Below are 18,423 nucleotides of genomic sequence, written 5' to 3'. Positions count from 1 at the left end.
TTTGGTAAAGCGATTTGCTCTGAGTCCCAGCAGGTTTGACCCAGAGTTCAGGGCCCTTTGATCACCTGAAGGTGGGTAAAACTGTTCTATTTAGGCGGCAGGCAGGCAGGCAGTCGCCTCTCTGCCAGAAGGGAACAGAATAATCCAGACTGATGCCTGGGCTTGGGGTAGATCTCTACTCTTTTTTTTTTTTTTTTAAGGGATCATGTGCATCTATTACCTTGGCTTCTAACCCTGCCCATTCACAGGTAGGGCCTGCTCCATGATTTAATTCCTGGCGGAGGGCACAAACTCACACCGTTTGGCTTAACAATACACAGAATATGGTCCGAATGAAGACGTCAATGTGTTACAATGAAGACGAATACAAATGCTTTTTACAAATCAAGGAACTTGAAATAACCAGATGGTCTTCAGTGCCGTGTTGGTGAAAACCAATGATCTTTTTCCCACAGTTTCGCTACAAGTCAGACCTGATGGGCATGAAGGGGACAGGATGGCTGACGCTGAGTTCGCCGCAGCTAGAGAGTGCAAAGAAGGCCGGAGAACTCATCAGCGAGGTACCATTCAACCCAGCTCTGTTGTAAATGCAACCTGGTGTTTAGTTCCTCCTGAGGAGGGAAACTGCTTACAGGGTGGAGATGCCAAGAGGGCCCCGTGGCCCCTGGACCCCCAGTGTTTTTCCTGGGCTTTTGCAACCAAATCGCAAGACAGAACAAGATTTCCCTCCAAATGAGTTCACTTGCTGGAGAGGTAAAGGCATGTTTCAAACTGGGCAGTAAGACAGATGATGTGCTATGAGATTCTTAGTAGGTACATCAGGTAGTTATGAGCTAAGCCGACTCATTGTTTTCATGGGGGCGCAGAATTTGCCATCCACCCACAGAGTTTACCCAGAGTGTCCAGTGTCTGGGGTTATCTGATTTCAGAGGGCATTACACATTCTACAGGGATGATTACCTTTACCAAACACCCCACCATATTGGTGGCCTGGAGATTCTTGCCCAGGGATCCATTCCAGGGGGGCACTAGCTTCTTCCATCTCTTAGTAGCAGAACTTACTTGGACAGGGTCCTATTGATGCTGAGTTTCCTTATTGTGGTGTGCCCTGGTATTGTGCGGCCTTTTTTTCCCCCAGGAGAGTAAATTCTTATAAAATGTTCCTTATCAGAGGGGCAGCTTGGACCCCTGTGAGGTGGGTCTTCTTGGACCTACCAAGAAGAGAGACCTGTATTCCAATAATATCTTTGGCACATCTGATACCGAGTAGGTGGGGTGAAGATGCATCCAGAAAAATGCATGGTGTTCAGCTGTTCAGTGGGAATCTGTGTCTTTCTCTTACAGACCAAATACCGTAAGAAACCAGATAGTATCAAGTTCACCACGGTGGTTGACTCCCCAGACCTGGTTCACGCCAAGAACAGCTACATGCATTGCAATGAGGTGGGCATGTTCTCATCAGTAACCCTACGTGCCCGGTAGTGGGTAGTGCTGTTCAGTACTCAGTACTTAAGAGCATGGGCTTGGGGTAGATGGGAGTGCTACCTGGGTGATCTAGGGCCAGTTACTACTCTCTCCTAACCTCTCATTCCTTATTTGAAAGGAGGGCAATGATAGCAACATTTCATAAGATTAAGTGAATTAAATGAGGATTAAATAACTAATGTATGTGAAGCCTTTAGCAAGTATCTGGAATGTAGTAAGTCCTCAATAAATACCCCCTATTTTGGTTTGGTTCATAATAATAGCAATAATATTGTGTAATATTGATGATCTTTTACAAAACACTAGATGAGATACATCTTAATTATTGATAAATGGTAATGGAATTAAAAGCCGAACATAAGCCAGTTAGGAAAAAAAAAAAAAAAAAAGGAGCAGCTATATTAAAAGCTTCTTTCTGCTTCTATGCTTTCTGGACAATTTAGCCTCATTTCTTCTCTCCTATATTTATTTTGAAGTATAGGAAGTTAAATATTTTTTCTCTGAGGTCGTTAAGAGATTTGATTTTCACATACAGTGACAGAGCCGACCCCTTGTCACAGAGTCCAAATGTTGTACTGACAGGTTCATGTTTGTAAAGCCCATATTGAATTTGGAAAAGGATCAGAATATTCAGTACTATATTTTCCTCTTCTTAAAGTAGATGGGACTCAATCCCTTCCTAAAATTCTTTGCAACTCTTAGGTCACTGCTCTAAAAATAGCAACTGAGATAAAGCTTGAGTTTTAAAATTGTGTCTTCCTGGGCCCCAGGTAGACTATGAAAACTTAAAATTTCTGAAAACATACTAAGGCCCTTTATCCATTCAGGATAAAAAGACTTATTAGCTGCTGTGTCTTTTTTATTATCATTATTCATTATTCAAACAATAAGGGCATTAAGACATCTTGTTCCTAGTAGAAAGCTTGAACAACACTCAACTGCAAAGATTCTCGAAATAGCCACACACCTTATACTTGTTGTAAAACAACAAGTGTGGCCAACCAAGATGTTGGTTTGGGGCCCATTTGGAGCAGATCTTGATAAATATTTTAGATAGGTTCTACTTACAATCAGCCAGCCCTATCTGACTCTCAGCCCATGGCCGCCTTGGTCAGACGGTGGGCTCTAGAGGGATGCTCTCTATGTGCAGGGCTGGCATCTGCTCCCATGGTGGGCACCCGGTGGGAGGGGCAGCCCGCTTCTCACCTGTGACCTCAGCCAGCGCAGCTCCGTATTTACCATGAGCCTGTCTCACCCACAGCGCCTGTACAGATTGGGGGATGCGGAATCCCTGCACAGATATACGCTGATCCCCGACCACCCCGATTTCACCAGAGCCCGCCTCAACGCGCTGCATCTGAGTGATGTAAGTGAAACAGCAGTTAATGGGGTGTGCACCTCTTTGCAAACGTATCTACACCCAACCTGGATTTAGTTGTTGGGGGGGAAAGTCCCAGGAAAGAGGACTTGAGACAGGAAGAACGCGGGACGGAGAGGGAGACAAACCACATGTGTGACTCTGAGCCACTTGCATCGCTAGGCCTCAGTTTCCTCACTTGGAAAATGGGACAGAGCTGAGCTGACTAATGCCTGTGGTTCCTTCTGGCTGGAAAATTCTGGTTTGGCTCAAGAATTGCCAAGACCACAGTCAGGTGCCCCCCCCTGGCCCTGGCAGGTGTAGACACCTGCTCTGTTTCTTTCCCGGACACATCTCCTTCGCCCTCCGAGCAGGGTGACTTTGGAGGCCCAGAGGACACTTTCTCGCTGCACAGTTTGGAAAGACGCCGCAATTGTGGTCCATCGGGTACAAACACGAGCTGCTGCTCCTTTGTGCGTGAGGCGGTGGCCTCCAACACTTCTGTTTCCCTTAGATGTGTGCCCTTTGCGTGCATAACCAAGATGCTGTTTCCTAAACCCGGGCTTGTTGTTAGCAGGGGTTGGAGGCTCCTGGTTGTAATAGAATAGGCGGCTGCTCGGCCAGCAAAGCTGTGATCCTGGGATAACAGGTAGCCAGGCGGCGGAATCAAAAGAGCCTGTCAGATCAGAATAACACAGGCCGAGTGTGTCGGCCTGGGGCAGCGCGGGGCCTCCCAGAGTCCGGCCATTCTTCCCTCCCTGGCCTGGCCATTGTGTCCTGGGGCTCCGTGCAGATCAACAGCTGCTACCGTGCACCCCAGAGGTGGCCGCCTCGCAGGGGTTGGCGCGAGGCGCCTTCTAGTTAGCGTGTGTATTAGTTTGTTGCGTTTGTAAAGCCCTGTGGGATCCCACGCAGTGAATGCGATGGTGCTTTGTAAATATGAGTTATTATGACCATTTGATGCTTTTGAGGGATGTGCGAGCGATAATTTTAGAACAGCAGCTCTGGTGGGCTGACCTCCATCTGGGGGAAGCGGGACCTCCCCCTCCGCAGAGCTTGGACAAAACAGCCATCGTATCAGGGCTTCCAGAATGGGGGAAGGCCAGGCCTCCGTTTGCCGGACTCTCTGAGGTCCACAGCTCTGAAAACTGGGATAAACCTGTCGGTCCATCTGGAGCCCGGTTGAAGGAGGACGGCCACCCCAGGCCGGTGACAGAGCATCTTTCGGCTCACAGGGGACGCCAGTCTGTAGAGTCCTGGAGCTGAAATTAGCCGCCAGGGCATGCGGATATGGAGAACTCATGAACCTCTTTTGAAAGAGCACTTCTTCGGGGGCGTGGAGAATGCACACAATTGGATCAAGTGCTCTGTGAGGAAGATGTGGAGGGAAAGTGACCTTCCTGGGCAAAGAAAGCCATTGAGATGTGTAAGGCAGCCGAAATAACTAAAAATCAAATGACTCTAATGTGTGAGGATGAGGACAAAACTGTGCCCACTGTGATAAAGAAGAGGAACGCCCAGGGTTCCAAATCAAAGAGCCTACGGAATCTAAAGGCTCCCAGTGGCAAGACAGAAACCTCAACAGAATAAAAAAACTCAGGGAGGAAGTGATCACAATCAAGCAAATAGTATACAGGAGAAGGAGCAGGAGAAAGGGAGCCAGTGCCTTGGGGAGAACCCCAATTTGGGCCACGCTGGCTAGCTGACCCTCGGCCGTAGAGGCTTGGAAGCCTGGGGCGCATCGGACACCAAAGTGGGGTGATATAGGAGTTGGACGCTGAGTGAAGTTTGGTGTCCTTGCCCAGCCCAGATCTGGTGTGGAGGCCCTTCATAGGAAGGCGCCAACTGTCCCCTTTCTAGGGGAGGCTCAGGGCTTTGACCCTATTTGCTATCTGTACTGCTACTTGTGGGGCCACCATATCAGGGAACGTGATGCTAAAGGGGATGGTCACTCAGTCATTACCCGAATGCTTCTCCCCTTCTACAATCCTTCCCTCCTGGCTGCTCAACTCAGTGGTGACCCAGTAAATCGAATCCTTTGGGCCTTGTTTGTGACCCATCAATTAGGAGATGACTCCAATGATTATTGGCTCTTATATCTCTAGGCCCTCAAACATAGCAGGTGTTTGGTTTGGGTTGGTGGCGTTGGACATTGGAGTTAGAGGTGATGATGAAGGTGAAGGTGATGGATGGTGGTACATAACAATGCAGAGCTCACTGTGCCTGGCTCCATCTCCGCGGGCCCTTCCTGGTTCCAGGCCCAGTTGTGCGGTGGTAGGAAGCACTTTGCTTTTTATCTGCCATCCCTCTTTTGCTTAATCTCCTCAATCCCCTGTAGAACAGAGCCTCGGTCATGACCTCTATTTCCAAGTGACAAAAGCAAGGTTCTTAAGGGGCCTCCTGACCTGCTGTGGCTCTTGGAATGAGTGAGCCACCTGACACGGTCTGGGGCTGTCACTTTGTCGTCTGCTGCTGATACGCCTCACCTGCTGTGGCTGAAGAAAGGACAGCCCTCCACTGGGATCTCCAGATGGCTCCTTTCATGGAGCCATTCCCTTATCTTGAAAAAAAAAATGTTAGCTACATGAAGGCATGGGAGATTTTGATGCTCTCTATGGTGCGTGGGTCTACCTGAGGGCCAAGAGGATGTGATTGCAGACTCCTGGAGGTTGTGTGAGAACAACTTCAAAAGGGAAAAAATGAAAGAGGAAGATGTGAAATACATGGGTCAGGAACTCGGTCAGGTTCTTGGCAATCAATTTAATTCAGGTGAAGGCTCTTCCCTCCGTGTGGGCACCAAGGGTGCATGTGGGATGCAGCACTCTTCATAGTGATGGTGGCACATGGCCTCGGAAGTAGCCAAGAGGCCCTCAGGAAGTCATTAGAGTTAACAAACACAGGGGTACCCGATCCCAAGGAATAGTACTTTCAGCATGAGGGAAGAAGCAGAGTTCTTGAACTTTGAGTTCTGGCATCTAGATAGAAGCTGCAAACCTAAGGCACTGCAAGTGAACGCAAAGGAAGTGGGGGGGGGGGGGCTCTGGTGCCAACAGTATATGGCAAATGAGCCAGACTCATAGGCTCCAGACCCACCAGAGCAGGGCCTGATGTTGAGGCCTGGAGCTTAGAGCTGAGCCGTTTGTGGCCAGTCTCACCAGTCCCAGAGCTGGGAAGGTCCTCGGGATGGATGTGGGGAGGCCATGACCTGTCCTTGGGTACCTGCAGGGGGAAGGGTATGTGTTCAGGAACTATTCCTGCTGAGAGCTAACAATATGCCAGGTGTGGAGTTCTCACTCCCTGCTCACTCATTTCTCTGTTTTCCCCATCTAGAAAGTCTACAGAAACTCTTGGGAACAGACCCGGGCTGGTGGCTATGACTTCCGGCTGGATGCCATCCCATTCCAGACTGCCCGGGCGTCCCGGGAGATCGCCAGTGATGTAAGACATCAGATTCTCTCTCCCTCTGTCACTCATAGGTTTGACTGCTTTCCCCAAGTCTGATGAAAAGCACACCACCAGGAACCCAAACTGAACAAGTATTTCAAGTGAAATGAAAAATCAGCCTTATTTTCTAGAATCTTAGCCAGAAGTTTCAGATTGGGGAGGGTCGTTGTCTCTCCTTAAGAGAGATACTCTTAAACATTGATGTATGTGTATCCAGAAGTCAATTAACATGTGATTGATGTGTTGATCTACAATAAAGGGACTTCTAGCTGAAGGGGTAGCACAAAAGGATAGAGATTGAGCTTCCCCCCTAGATTGATTTTGAGTTCACATCCTGGCTTGGTCACTTAAGACTTGGCCGTGTGGTATTGGGCTAGTTGCTTACATCCTCTGAACGCAGATTTCTACATCTATGAAAGAGGGATATAATTTCATCTCCTAGGATTGATGTCGGAATTGAAAAAAAAATGGTTTACAGCGCCATGCTAATAACAGGTGTTCAAAACATGGCAGCCATTATTACGGAAGGGGAAGGCTTCATAGACTAGAGAGATCACTGATCACTCAGCAATACCTTGTGTCTGCCCACAATGAGTACAGAAATCAGGAACGAGCATTCATTTTTTTTTAAGATTTATTTGTGAGAGACACACACACAGAGAAAGAGAAAGAGAGAGAGAGAGACAGAGACAGAGACAGAGGGAGAAGCAGGCCCCATGCAGGGAGCCCGACGTGGGACTCGATCCAGGGTCTCCAGGATCACACCCTGGGCCAAAGGCGGCGCTAAACCAGCTGAGCCACCCGGGCTGCCCCAGGAACAAGCATTTAGAAACAGTTTTAGCAAGTACTCATTGTGACAACCAGGCCTGTGCCCGGTGGGCTCCTCTTGAGTAGGGCAGAGGCTAGTTTGGGTGTTGCCACTGCATATCGATCCGATGCAGTAGAACCACCTATGGGACTTGGATGGATTGAAAATTTAAAAAGCAAACCAAAATGAATCCGGTCCTCCCCTATAGATGATTTGAGGAGCACTGGACTGAGCCCCTACAAGCTAGGAAGAATCAAAGGAAGAGTGGCTGCTGAGAGAAGGGGCATCTTTCTCTTCCTGTTAGTTTATTAATTACCAGTTAAGCAGCATTAATACCCATAGCTGCCACTCAGTGGGCATGAACCTGTGCCAGACATGAAGCTTAGCCCCATATCACTGAATTCTCTCTCATGGGGTGGAGGTCCATTCTCTCATTTTATCAGGTGGGGAAACTGAGGCTCAGACAGACTAAGTAACTGGCCCAAGGCCACACAGCTAGAAGGCAGCAGAGGGAGATACAGATCCCAGGTCTGCCTGAATCCGAAGCTGTGCTCTTACCTGATTGTTGAACTTCCCTGCTGAGATTCCTGGGGGCTGGCCCAGGAGGGGTGGCAGCCACCCGGGACCCATCTCTGCTCCTCTGACCCGCAGTTCCGGTACAAAGAGGCCTTCCTGCGGGACCGGGGCTTACAGATTGGTTACCGCAGCATCCACGACGACCCCAGGATGAGGCATTTCCTCAGCGTCGGCAAACTCCAGAGTGACAACGAGTACAAGAAGGACTTTGCCAAGAGTCGGTCCCAGTTCCATAGCCGCCCGGACCAGCCCGGCTTCCTCCAGGCCAGGAGGAGCCAGCAGCTGGCCAGCGACGTGTGCTACCGGCAGCCCCTGCCCCAGCCCACATGCGACCCGGAGCAGCTAGGCCTGAAGCACGCACAGAAGGCCCACCAGCTGCAGAGTGACGTGAGTGCCCCCTCCCGCCCGGCTGAGACCCTTCCCCTGCTGTCTTGGCCATCACCCTGCATTCCACATGACCTTCTGGGGGGAGCTGGGCTGAGATAGAATCCGGGGGACCTAACCCTGTAGGAATAGGAAGGAATAATAATTTTACTGTGGGCCAGGCTCTGTGCCAAATGCTTTTTCCAGCATTTTGCCACGTAGCTCCCGCAGCCCATCCCTACCCCATTTTACAGATGAGGAACCAGAGGCCTAGGGAGGTTAGGGAACTGACTCAAGATCGCCCAGAGAATAAGTGGCAGACCTCGGATACGAGCCCCATTTGGTTTGATATGAGAGCTCAAGCTCTCGAGGGCCTGCCCTACTGTTTCTGAGAGGTCTTAGCAGCTACCTGATGCCGTCCTTGCCCTTTCCCTGGGAGGCAGCTGAAGCCCAGAGCAGGCAAGTGACTTTCCTAAGGCCACAGAGCCAGTTGAGGTGGGAGCCTAGACGTGAACAGTCCTCCCCACCCTCCGCCCCCACGGTGGCTCCCGTGGCTTGAGTGGAAAGATGCACGGCCCAGCTCACAGCACACTGGGCCCTCCGTGCCAGGCGGCTTCTGCCTAAGAAGAATTGTTTCCCCTCGTCCTGGCTTTACTGACAACAGCATAGGCTCCATCCCACAGAGGCCACCCTGTGGCCAGACCACCCCAGACCCTGTCGACGTAGTCGTCTTGCTTCCCTCCTTCCCCTAAGGTCAAGTACAAATCAGACTTGAACCTGACCAGAGGCGTTGGCTGGACACCCCCCGGCTCCTACAAAGTGGAAATGGCTCGGCGGGCGGCGGAACTGGCCAAGGCGAGGGGCCTGGGTCTCCGGGGCGCTTCGGTGAGTAGCAGGCCGCAAACCCACCCCAGCCGGCAGGGCCGTGGGGAAAGGCAAACTCAATGTTTCATTTCAAACTTTATTTTTGGCCAAAGGTCAGCTGGCTCTAAAGAAGTGTGAAATGCAGCTGGAGCAAGGCGCCTAATTTCATGGGTCTGAGATGACCAGGCGGATGACACCCGGGTTAAACTTCCTGCAGGGCTTTCTCTGAAGTCACAGCCATTAGTTCTGCGGAGACAAACCTACCGGGGCTCCATCAATCGCGGGCCACGGCAGCCAAGGCTGTGCCGACTGCTTGCTCGTTACATCCGCAGAAAGGGTCAGGGGCTTGCTGGCTGCAACAGTCTGGGTTTTGAACCCGACTTTGTTCAGAAGAAAGACGCCACGTCTAAATGAGAGATTGGCTTTGCTTCTTTCTCCTTCTTGCCTCCAGGATCCTTGTTCTTGGGGAGGGCGGAGGAGGGGGGAACCTTCTAAATGCTCCCGGGGCATCTGAGGCGGCTCATCCTGGGGGAGCAGGGCGGAGGCCTCATTCTGACTCAGGGAGGGATGTTTGATTTCTGCAGGGGGGGCCAGAGGCTGTGGAGCCCGCAGAGAATCAGAGGGGGGACGTGAACCCAGACACCACCGAGATTCTGCACGTCAAAAGGAGGAAGGCTCTGCCATTGTGAGTGAGCGGCGTCCACCCAGGATCCTTGGGAAAGAGGCTCGGGAGCAAACGTGCGTGTGCACCAGAGACGTGCTTCAGTGCGAGCGAGCTGCTCGCAGGACACCGTGCCAGCCCCTCCCCGAGCCGCCTCCCCCGAAGCGATGACCCTCAGGAAGCCACGAAGCGTGTTGTATTCTTGGCCCCTCCCCCCCCCGGTCTGACCCTGGAAGGGGGTGGCTGGTCCTGGGGCATACCTTGGGTGTCTGGGATGAGGAATAAAGATGTAAAGGTCATTCCCACTGGCTCAGGTCATTCTGAAATCCCTTATCTGCAAATGTCCGGGGTGAAGGCAGTCTGTGATTTTCTAGAAGGTACCATGGTGTGAAGGGAAGCCACCGAAGGATATATTGGGTTGATTCTGGCATTTCTTGGGTTACCCATGAGGCAGCCTGATAAGGCGGTGGAAATGTTGGTCTGGGACGCCCCAGGCTGGCAGCTGTTGTCTCTGCTTAGAGCAGGGGGTGCTCCCGGGGGCTCCCAGGGTGTCCGGTGCTGCCCATGAGGACTTGCCTTGTCTGGGGGCTCGGGAGAATGGGCTCTCAGGTTCAGAAGACACCTCAGAAGCTACTCCCCTTTTGGATGGTGGCTTTGATCCAATTCAGGAATTTGGCAACTTGGGTATAGACTCCTGGCTTCTTCCCACACTCCAGGCCCCAGCTCACTATGCCGTAGACGTAGTAGGTGCCATTCTTCTCACAGGTCAGAGGACCTCCAGAGTCTCCCTGAGGGAAAAGATACATGAGTTCAGCTTGGTGAACTTGGTAAATCAGAATATATTCGGAGACACCCTTGACCTTCCATGGGAGGTGCCAGGGGTGATGGGGTGACATCGCCCCAGTGGGTTTCTCTGGAACGTGGTGGCAGGGCTCTTCCAATGCCTTCGAAGACACAAGGCTCTTAGGGGAGAGAAGAGAATGCCACCATATGCCCCTGAGTCCATGAGGGCTTGGCAGAGAGGCCGCAGGGCTGGGCCGCAGTGCCGAGGTCACGCTCCTACTTCCACCCTCTTAGTCATGACTCATAATCACACAGTAAATTCTCAGGTGCCCCAGCTTCTCATTCCTGCAGGGTCTGGGCGTAGGGACAGTGCTCTATTTGGATAAAGCCGTCCTAGGACCTGTAGGACACACACAGGGTGGGGGGGATAAGGCTCAGGGACAGCATGGCTGAGATGTTCAACATGCTCTATGGGGTTAGATCTCGGTTCCAACCCAGGCTGGCGGACTATGAGCCAACTGGGCTTCAGCTTCTCACATTGTGAACTATGGAGAGCAACAGACCCCCACCCTCCACCCCCACCCCATCCTGGCTCTTGTGCAGATTCATGTTTGCAAAGTACATAGAACAGTGCCTGGTTCGTATGGAGTCCAGCTGAAGTGGCAGGAGGAGGCTGGTGAGCAGGGATAGCTCTCAACACGCACCGCTGCTTACACCTGGCATCTGACAGGATTTTCAGTGAGTTAGCTCTTTGAATCTTGGCCACACCTTAGGATTCTAGGCATACGTTATTCCCGTTGTATAGATTAGGCACTGGAGATTGGAGAATTCTATCAGTGTAACGAACTGAATGTGTTCCTCCAAAATCCTTATGTTGAAGCTGAATTCCCCAATATGATGGTATTGGTGGGTGGAACTTTTAGGAGGATATTAGAGTCCTCACGAATGGGATCAGTGCCCTTGTGAGAGGGACCCCAAAGACGTAGCCCCCTCTTTCCACCATGTGACAGTGAGGAGTCGGCTATCTGTAACCCAGGAGAGGGCTCCCACTGGAACCTTACCATGCTGACACCCTGATCTCAGACATCCAGCCTCCAGAAGTGGCAGAAATAAATCTGTGTTGTTTAAGCCCATCTGTGGTGATTTGTTAGAGCAGCCCGAGCTGACTAAACAATTCAGTGATTGACAAAAGTCATAAAGTAGAAGAACCAGGTTTCAAACCCATGACTGTTTCCAAAGCCTGCAAACGAAGCCCCTGAAATACCTAAAGAAGGGAGTGTTGTGTTTTCTTACTCATCTTCCAGGGGTTTCAGACAAATCACACTCATCTGCTCACCACCCTCCCTTGAGTAGGTGGATATCCATGGCCTCTTGGGAAGAGACAGAGGGTCACAGTAGAGCCACGTACCTTCTTCAAGAGTGATGGTGATTTTCCCCTCCCAAAGGGGGCTCGAGGCTGGCAGCTCATTGTTGGGTCCCTTTGCAAGGGGGGAGCTGGGGTTTAGTGTGTCCATGCTGGGGTTTCCAGGATAGTTGGTTGATTTATGAAGATGATAGGCAGAAAATTCTAAACTTAGGTATTCCTGGGAGTCTAGGAAGGATGTCTCCTGTGAGATGTGACCCCTATAGGGAGCTTGGTCTCCTACTTGGGGTAAAGGCTTCAGGTCACCTCAGCACCAGTAGATGAAGCCTCCGCCATCTCCCTCTCCTGCAGCCTCTGAGTCACCACAGGCCCCTGTGGCTTGGGGTTCCCATAAGTCCTAGACTGAAGAGAATGTCAGGCAGGCCCTGACTTGGTTGTCGCTATAGAGGAGCCGCTCAGCCACTTGGTATGCTAGGGCTAAATCCCCACCCTCATCTCTGTCTCTGTCTCTGTCTCTCTCTGTCTCTCTCTCTCTCACACACACACACCCACACAAACACACACAAATCCTGATGATTAGTTAATATTATTGTGAGTTCTCGGGGCCTATCATCTTTCTTCTTCTAGTCACTAGTCTTTTAGATAGTTCCTTATTGGGATTTTCAGACATACTGCCCAGGGATCGAGGCCAGAAGCGCCATCTTCATGTTTAAACACAATGAAGCAAATTCCTGCTCTGCCACTCATCACCCAGGTGTAGAGGCCAAGATCATTTCCCTAAGCATCTATAAAATGGTAATGACCTTTCACCTTCACCAGTGTCATGAGAATTAAATTTGACAAGGCAGGCAAAGTGACCACTACTATTACTATGCTGGGTCATCCTGGATGGATGTGGATTCCAATTAGCCAGAGGACAAGGATGCCTGCCTATGCCTTAGATTTATGGCAGGTGAGCCTCTAAACCTGCCTCCCAGCCATGGGCTCTCATTTGGCCTCTCCCCAGCGTAAGCTCCCACCCATGTCTCCTTCTCCAAGTGCCATTTGGAGTCTCTGACCTGGCAGGAGTCTTGCCCAGGCTTCTGAAGGTTTCCTGCACAAATCATGCTGTCGCCAATCATGTGGTCATAGAGTTGGCGGGAGTTGCACAAAGTGTTGGCAATCAGCTTGACCTTGGCATCCAGGAGCTGGCGGGATCCTTCTCCTGCAGAGGGGGGGAAAGAAAAGAGGTCACCACTGTGGGGCGCTGGGCGACACTTGCCCCATCAGAAGCTAGCTCGCATTGATAAGAAGGTGGCCACAGGTCTGAACATAGAAAGTAAGGTTTGTCCAGGAGATGCGAAGAGGAGCCTCATCTTTCACTCCAGCCTTCACTGTGATTTTACAGACCTTCAGTGCTATGCTTATCACAGGGGAGTGGAATCATTTACTCCTTCTTTTGTCTCCCCAGCTAGACCATCAGGTCAGAAGGGCAGGGATAGTGTCTTAAATCATTTTTAATTTAATTTAATTTTCAGAAGAGTTTATTTATTTATTTGACAGAGAGCCAGAGAGCACAAGCAGGGGGAGTAGCAGAGGGAGAGGGAGAGGGAGAGGGAGAAACAGGCTCCCCTGTCGACCAGGGTACTCAATGTGGGGCTCAGTCCCAGGACCCTAAGATCATGACCTGAATCAAAGGCAGATACTTAGCCAACTGAGCCACCCAGGCACCCTTCTTAAACCGTTTTTTAAATTTCCTAGCAGAGGGCTGGCTCACAGTAGATTCCTAAGGATGGATGTAGTGCCCTGGCTGGCCTTCTAGGTTACTTACTTCCCAGGGCATTGATTTCTTCCTCCGAGGATCCCCTGTTCTGCTGGTGATATTGAAAGGTTTAAGTGGGTGACAATGAAGATCCCTGTGAAGAAGGGTCACTGGCTAACCTTAGATCTGAGTAACCTGAAATCTTCTTTCCCAAAACCTTCTGACAAATTTGTGTATTAAATTTCTTTTGGGGCAGCCCCGGTGGCTCAGTGGTTTAGCGCCGCCTTCAGCCCAGCTCCTGATCCTGGAGACCTGGGATCAAGTCCCACGTCGGGCTCCCTGCATGGAGCCTGCTTCTCCCTCTACCACCCCCCCCCCCGCCCCCGTGTATCTCTTATGAATAAATAAATAAAATCTTTTTTTAAAAATTTCTTTTTCTTCACAAATACAGGTCAATTTAAAGTGTTTCTTCTTTCCATTATTAAGGAGAAGATTTAGGGGGAAAAGAAATCTATTTTGAATATTTGAGAAAGACTTGAACTATGCTTCTGAATTTCCTATGTTAGAGAATATAATCTTGTCAGCACCTGAGAAAATTAATTCTGTGGTTACTTTTTTAGATAAGACCACATCCTAGAGACAAATCAATAGCTTGGTTTAAGAAAATTTATAGAACGCCTACAACATGGACACCCCTGAGCAAAGCACTCCAGGGGAGACAGATGAACGAGCACAGACCCTGCCGTCCAGGGCCTGACTTAGTCAATATCTCTGTAGAATGCTTGATAGCAATCTCCTATTATCATGATTCCAAACCTAGGAGGTAAGTGTGGTTAAGAGGAACTAAAGCTCAGCTGTCCAAGTGACAAAGCCAGGGACCTAACACAAGTCTGTCTGATGCCAAACCCATGTTCTTTAAAATCTATCCTCTTTACAATCTACCTAGGGAAGGAGAGAGATCTTCGTGGATGCAGGATCAACGCTTGATGGAAGTCAAGGTAGGAGCCAGGGACAGATATAAGGATCACGGAAGGCTCCATGGAAGTGATGAGACTCAACTAGAGCTTTAGCCATGGGGCACTCGCACTTCCTTTTAGTAATACATCTTCAATGGAATATTGATTTCAAATTCAGAAGGGACCTTAAGTTTGACCCCTTCTCTGGTTAATGCAACTTCCCTGAGTCTCAGGAGAATGCATGGCCAGACTCACCTGTTTCTGTCACACCCCACCCAGAGATGTGGCACTCAGTCCCAGAGGGGAAGGCACTATTGGGCAAACATACGGTCTTCACATATTTGGATTCCAGAGCACAGTGACCATCCACTGGCTTTAGCTTGAGCAGAGCTAGGTCGGGAGAGAAAGAGGAAATGAGTGATGATACCCTCTCTGTGAAAGAAGCATTAGCTTCAACTTGAACAGGGGGTGCATGTAAGCAAAGCCCCATTACCAGTGCCTAACAAAGGAATGGCTTCCTCTTCAGCCACTGCATTCTTTAACTGATGGGGAAGAGTCACACTTCAGGCTGAGAGTAATATCAAAAAATAATAGTGGGGTTTGAAATCATTTCTAACCCATTGTTTAAAGAAGAGCCTTCAAGAGGGAAAAAAAGATATTGAGAAAGGAGAGAGAGTGACAGTTCCCAGGAATGGAGAACTGGGCTACACACTGTAGGCAGCAGCTTAATGTCATTGCCTCTACACCTGACTACATACCAGGTACCATATGTACATGGGGACGCATATGCATCATGTCATTTAACACATAGGAAGCTGAGCATTGTATACCAGTGTACATGTTTTATAGAAGAGGACCTGAGGCTTGGAGAAGTGAAGCCACCTGGTAAGTGAGGGAGCTGTGATTCGAGGCTGAGTTCTTTCCACAGTTTAACCTTACTAGCATCTCTTCCCTTCATTTATCCATAACACCAACACAGACCTTTAAAACTAAAAGATCTCTGGAATAAATTCTCTACCTTCTAGAGTCTGTGAGGGACCAAAAAGAGAAGAGCACCTTCTAGAACCAAACCTCAGCTTTCCACCAGTAATGAAATCCTCCCAGAACAAGACTTATGAGAGATCCCCCAAAGAAAAGACTTGCCAATATCATTGTGGGGAATCTCTTCTCTTTCATTATAGAGGCTGTACTTGAAAATCTTCTCCACCCCGAATCTCTGCTCATGGAATTCTGTCTTCTTCAGGTCCTGGTCCCCTAACACCACTGTCAGATGTCTGGCTTTTATGCTGCAAGGGAAGGTAAGATGGTCTGGTATCTGAGAGACTGAAGCTAAGCCCTGGCTCTGCTCCCCATGAGCTGGGTGACCTTGGACCTTCTGCAGCCTTGGCATCCTCATCTATAACTGTCATTTGTCTCACAGAGCTCTGTGGCCCAAATAAGAAAATGTGAGGAAACATGGTCTCCAAATGTAAGCTGCATCCCACATTTCCTAAGAGACCTCCCATTACCGCTAGGATTTGCTAAAGAGTAGTCAATTAACTTCTTGAACAACTACTCTTTATGGAGGCTAATGTTTGCATGTTTGAGGAATCCCAGAAGAAATTGTTTAAAGACAGTGGATTGGAAGACCTTCAAAGCCGCCATCAAAACCTGGGCTACAGTGGACCAGCCCCGACCATGAATTTGGGGAGTTTCGGGGAAGTGGTGGTAATTCAGGCTCCTCAGTAGATACTGGCTTCTCTAGGCCACACAGAAGTCATAGCTGAAGTCACATGACACGAGCAGGTTCATAGTAATGACATCAGATGGGAGCATTCTATTTTTCTCTGTTCAGGGCAAGACTGGAGAGGTTAAAGAAACAGGTAAATCTGGGTTCATATCCCATTTACCTACTCACTTTCCATATGACTTTAGGTCACGGTCATGGAAAGGTGCTAAATCCTCCCAAGACCAGGGTCCTTGTTTATGAAATGAGAATAACAGTCAACTTTTTCACTGCACGGATATTTACTAAGCACTTGTTCTGTATGAAGACCTGCCCTAGGCATTGGGCAGGCATTGGGCAATTAATAAAAGTAAAAACCCCTGTCTTCCCTTAGCTTGTCGTCCAGTTGATAGTGTTCAGGATTAACTGTCATAGCATATGTAATTCCCATGGTAAGTGTTCTAGATGGTAGCTCTTTTCCATCCGGAGCTTCCATCCACTCTTTTGCCCTTAGAGCTAGATCAGCCCCTCTTATCCTGCCAGAGTCACCAAGATGCTGCTGAGATGGGAAGAGTAGAACACCCCCAGAGACTTGAGTGTCCCTGGCCTCTGCTTTCGGCAGGCACCTACTTGGTGCAGTGGGCAGCAGTCAGGACCCAGCAGGGGTGAATCAGCGCTCCCCCGCAGAAGTGGCCCTGGGGCATGGAGACGGTCAGTGGCAATGAGGTCTGCAGGGATGCCTGCCATGGGTGCTTGCCCGCTGTGCTCTTAAAACCTCCATAGATTCTCTTGACCTTCTTTGTCATCTCAGTCCTCCCACATGAGTCAAATCCTGGAAGCTTGGTCAGAGGCTCTGTGAGGCTTCCCTCTGGGTCAGCAATGTCTGTGGGACACAAGAAAGACAAATCATGCTACTCACTTTCATTCCAGGGCCTCAGAAGGAAGCTGTCAGAGGTATGACTCCAAGTCCAGCAGCTTAGCAAGCTTCAGAGTTGAGACTGCACTGATGCATACAAGGTGGGCATGTAGCAGGTGCAAAGTTAATATGCGTTGAATACACGATTACTATAAAGCAAGTCTACAGAATTCAATTTGAAGATGTTGCTTTTTACTTCTTATTTTAATATGTATAAAAATGTGTGTGAATATGTAAATCCATTGTTGGGTATATACTTAGCTATTCATTACTGTACACATATGTTTGGGAGGCTTTTTTGATGTATAGGGGAAGATACTCAGATGAAATAGAGTGGGGGACATAAGACATTTGCCCAAATAATTGTCATACAAGGGAGAGAGTGGTAAGTGTTGCATGGATGGTGCCCATTCCATTCCATGGGGTTTGTGAGGAGGAAAAGATAACATTTCCCTTGGTAGGTCATGGAGGACTTCCTGGAGGAAGGTTTCTTGAGTTGATTTTTAAAGGATGGTTGGATATGGGCAAAATCTGACACAGGATGGAGTATTCCAAACAGAGCTGACCATGAGAACAAAGGTACAGAATTGAAACCATCCAGGGAGGTAATCCCATTGATCAGGGTGGGAGGGTGCAATGTTCTGGACACAGGTAGAGAGCTGGGCCAGACAAGCCTGCCAGGAAGATTGTGAGGCTGGAATTCTGTCCATGTTGCATCCTGAGAGACATGGAGTCTCAGCCAATGTTGGCTCACCGCTGTTCACTGAAGACCTGGCATAGTGTCTGCACATAGCCAGCAACCCATACGTATTTGTTGAGTGCACTGACTGGAGGTCAGGAAACATGAGTTTATAGTTGGATCACTGGCCTCAGTTTACAAAAGTATCCAGGCTTGCTAGGCATCCTGAAATGGGAGCAGTGGATTGGGCATTTGAGTTCCCATTAGAATGGTAATTGGTAAAACAGGTATGGTGAGTGGACAGGGGCAGAAGAGATGGGGTGTCAGGAACATCTATCTATTGACCTGCAACCTAACCATTCCTGGAGCTTCTGGACAGCCATGGTCTTACCTAGGGCTGAGCAAGCTGAGACATCACAGTACTCCCATTTCAACTTTGCATTGTTTGCTTTAATGAAACACCAGGGCTTTTTGTCTCCATCAGGGTTTCTAAAATGAAAACATAAAATAACCCACAGTCAAGGTTTGGTGAAGCCACTGAACTTCATTAAAGAACCTTTGGATAAGAGAGTACCAAGTTCCTGCATTCCCCTGGGACCATGTTCCATGCCATTCTTCCAACAGGTTAAAACCCAAGCACATAAGCACAAACCCCAGCACGTAAGTGTTTTTGGCAAAACTTTAACTTGCAGAGGAGAATCCCTATGACCAGAAAATAGTTA

At 49.4% G+C, this 18,423-nt stretch overlaps 2 protein-coding genes across 10 annotated transcripts in view; one reads left to right on the top strand and one right to left on the bottom strand.

The window, feature by feature from the left end:
* The window catches only part of LOC112672355 (nebulin related anchoring protein), a 70,005-nt gene extending 60,148 nt beyond the window's left edge, over positions 1-9,857 (top strand). For 8 of the 9 annotated variants that reach the window (XM_049103425.1, XM_049103422.1, XM_025467266.3 and 5 more), the window contains 7 exons: positions 456-560; positions 1,345-1,443; positions 2,747-2,851; positions 6,173-6,280; positions 7,746-8,057; positions 8,787-8,918; positions 9,482-9,857. In XM_049103425.1, the coding sequence (XP_048959382.1) occupies positions 456-560; positions 1,345-1,443; positions 2,747-2,851; positions 6,173-6,280; positions 7,746-8,057; positions 8,787-8,918; positions 9,482-9,586 (966 nt within the window). In that variant the 3' untranslated portion in view covers positions 9,587-9,857. Of the gene's footprint in view, positions 1-455; positions 561-1,344; positions 1,444-2,746; positions 2,852-6,172; positions 6,281-7,745; positions 8,062-8,786; positions 8,919-9,481 lie in introns of all 9 variants that reach the window. The other variant, XM_049103418.1, reaches the window with a different exon arrangement.
* HABP2 (hyaluronan binding protein 2) overlaps positions 9,729-18,423 on the bottom strand; it is a 32,699-nt gene continuing 24,004 nt past the window's right edge. The window contains exons 8-13 of the mRNA XM_025467270.3: positions 18,093-18,190; positions 16,737-16,989; positions 15,545-15,687; positions 14,657-14,791; positions 12,763-12,908; positions 9,729-10,346 (exon numbers count right to left, since the gene is read on the bottom strand). Coding sequence (XP_025323055.1) covers positions 10,182-10,346; positions 12,763-12,908; positions 14,657-14,791; positions 15,545-15,687; positions 16,737-16,989; positions 18,093-18,190 — 940 coding nt within the window. The 3' untranslated portion in view covers positions 9,729-10,181. The remainder of the gene's footprint in view (positions 10,347-12,762; positions 12,909-14,656; positions 14,792-15,544; positions 15,688-16,736; positions 16,990-18,092; positions 18,191-18,423) is intronic.

Source organism: Canis lupus, chromosome 28 (assembly GCF_003254725.2).
Source record: "Canis lupus dingo isolate Sandy chromosome 28, ASM325472v2, whole genome shotgun sequence".
Classification (NCBI taxonomy): Eukaryota; Metazoa; Chordata; class Mammalia; order Carnivora; family Canidae; genus Canis; species Canis lupus.
The sequence above is the reverse complement of the archived record's forward strand: the minus strand, read 5'-3'. Positions and strand labels throughout refer to the sequence as shown.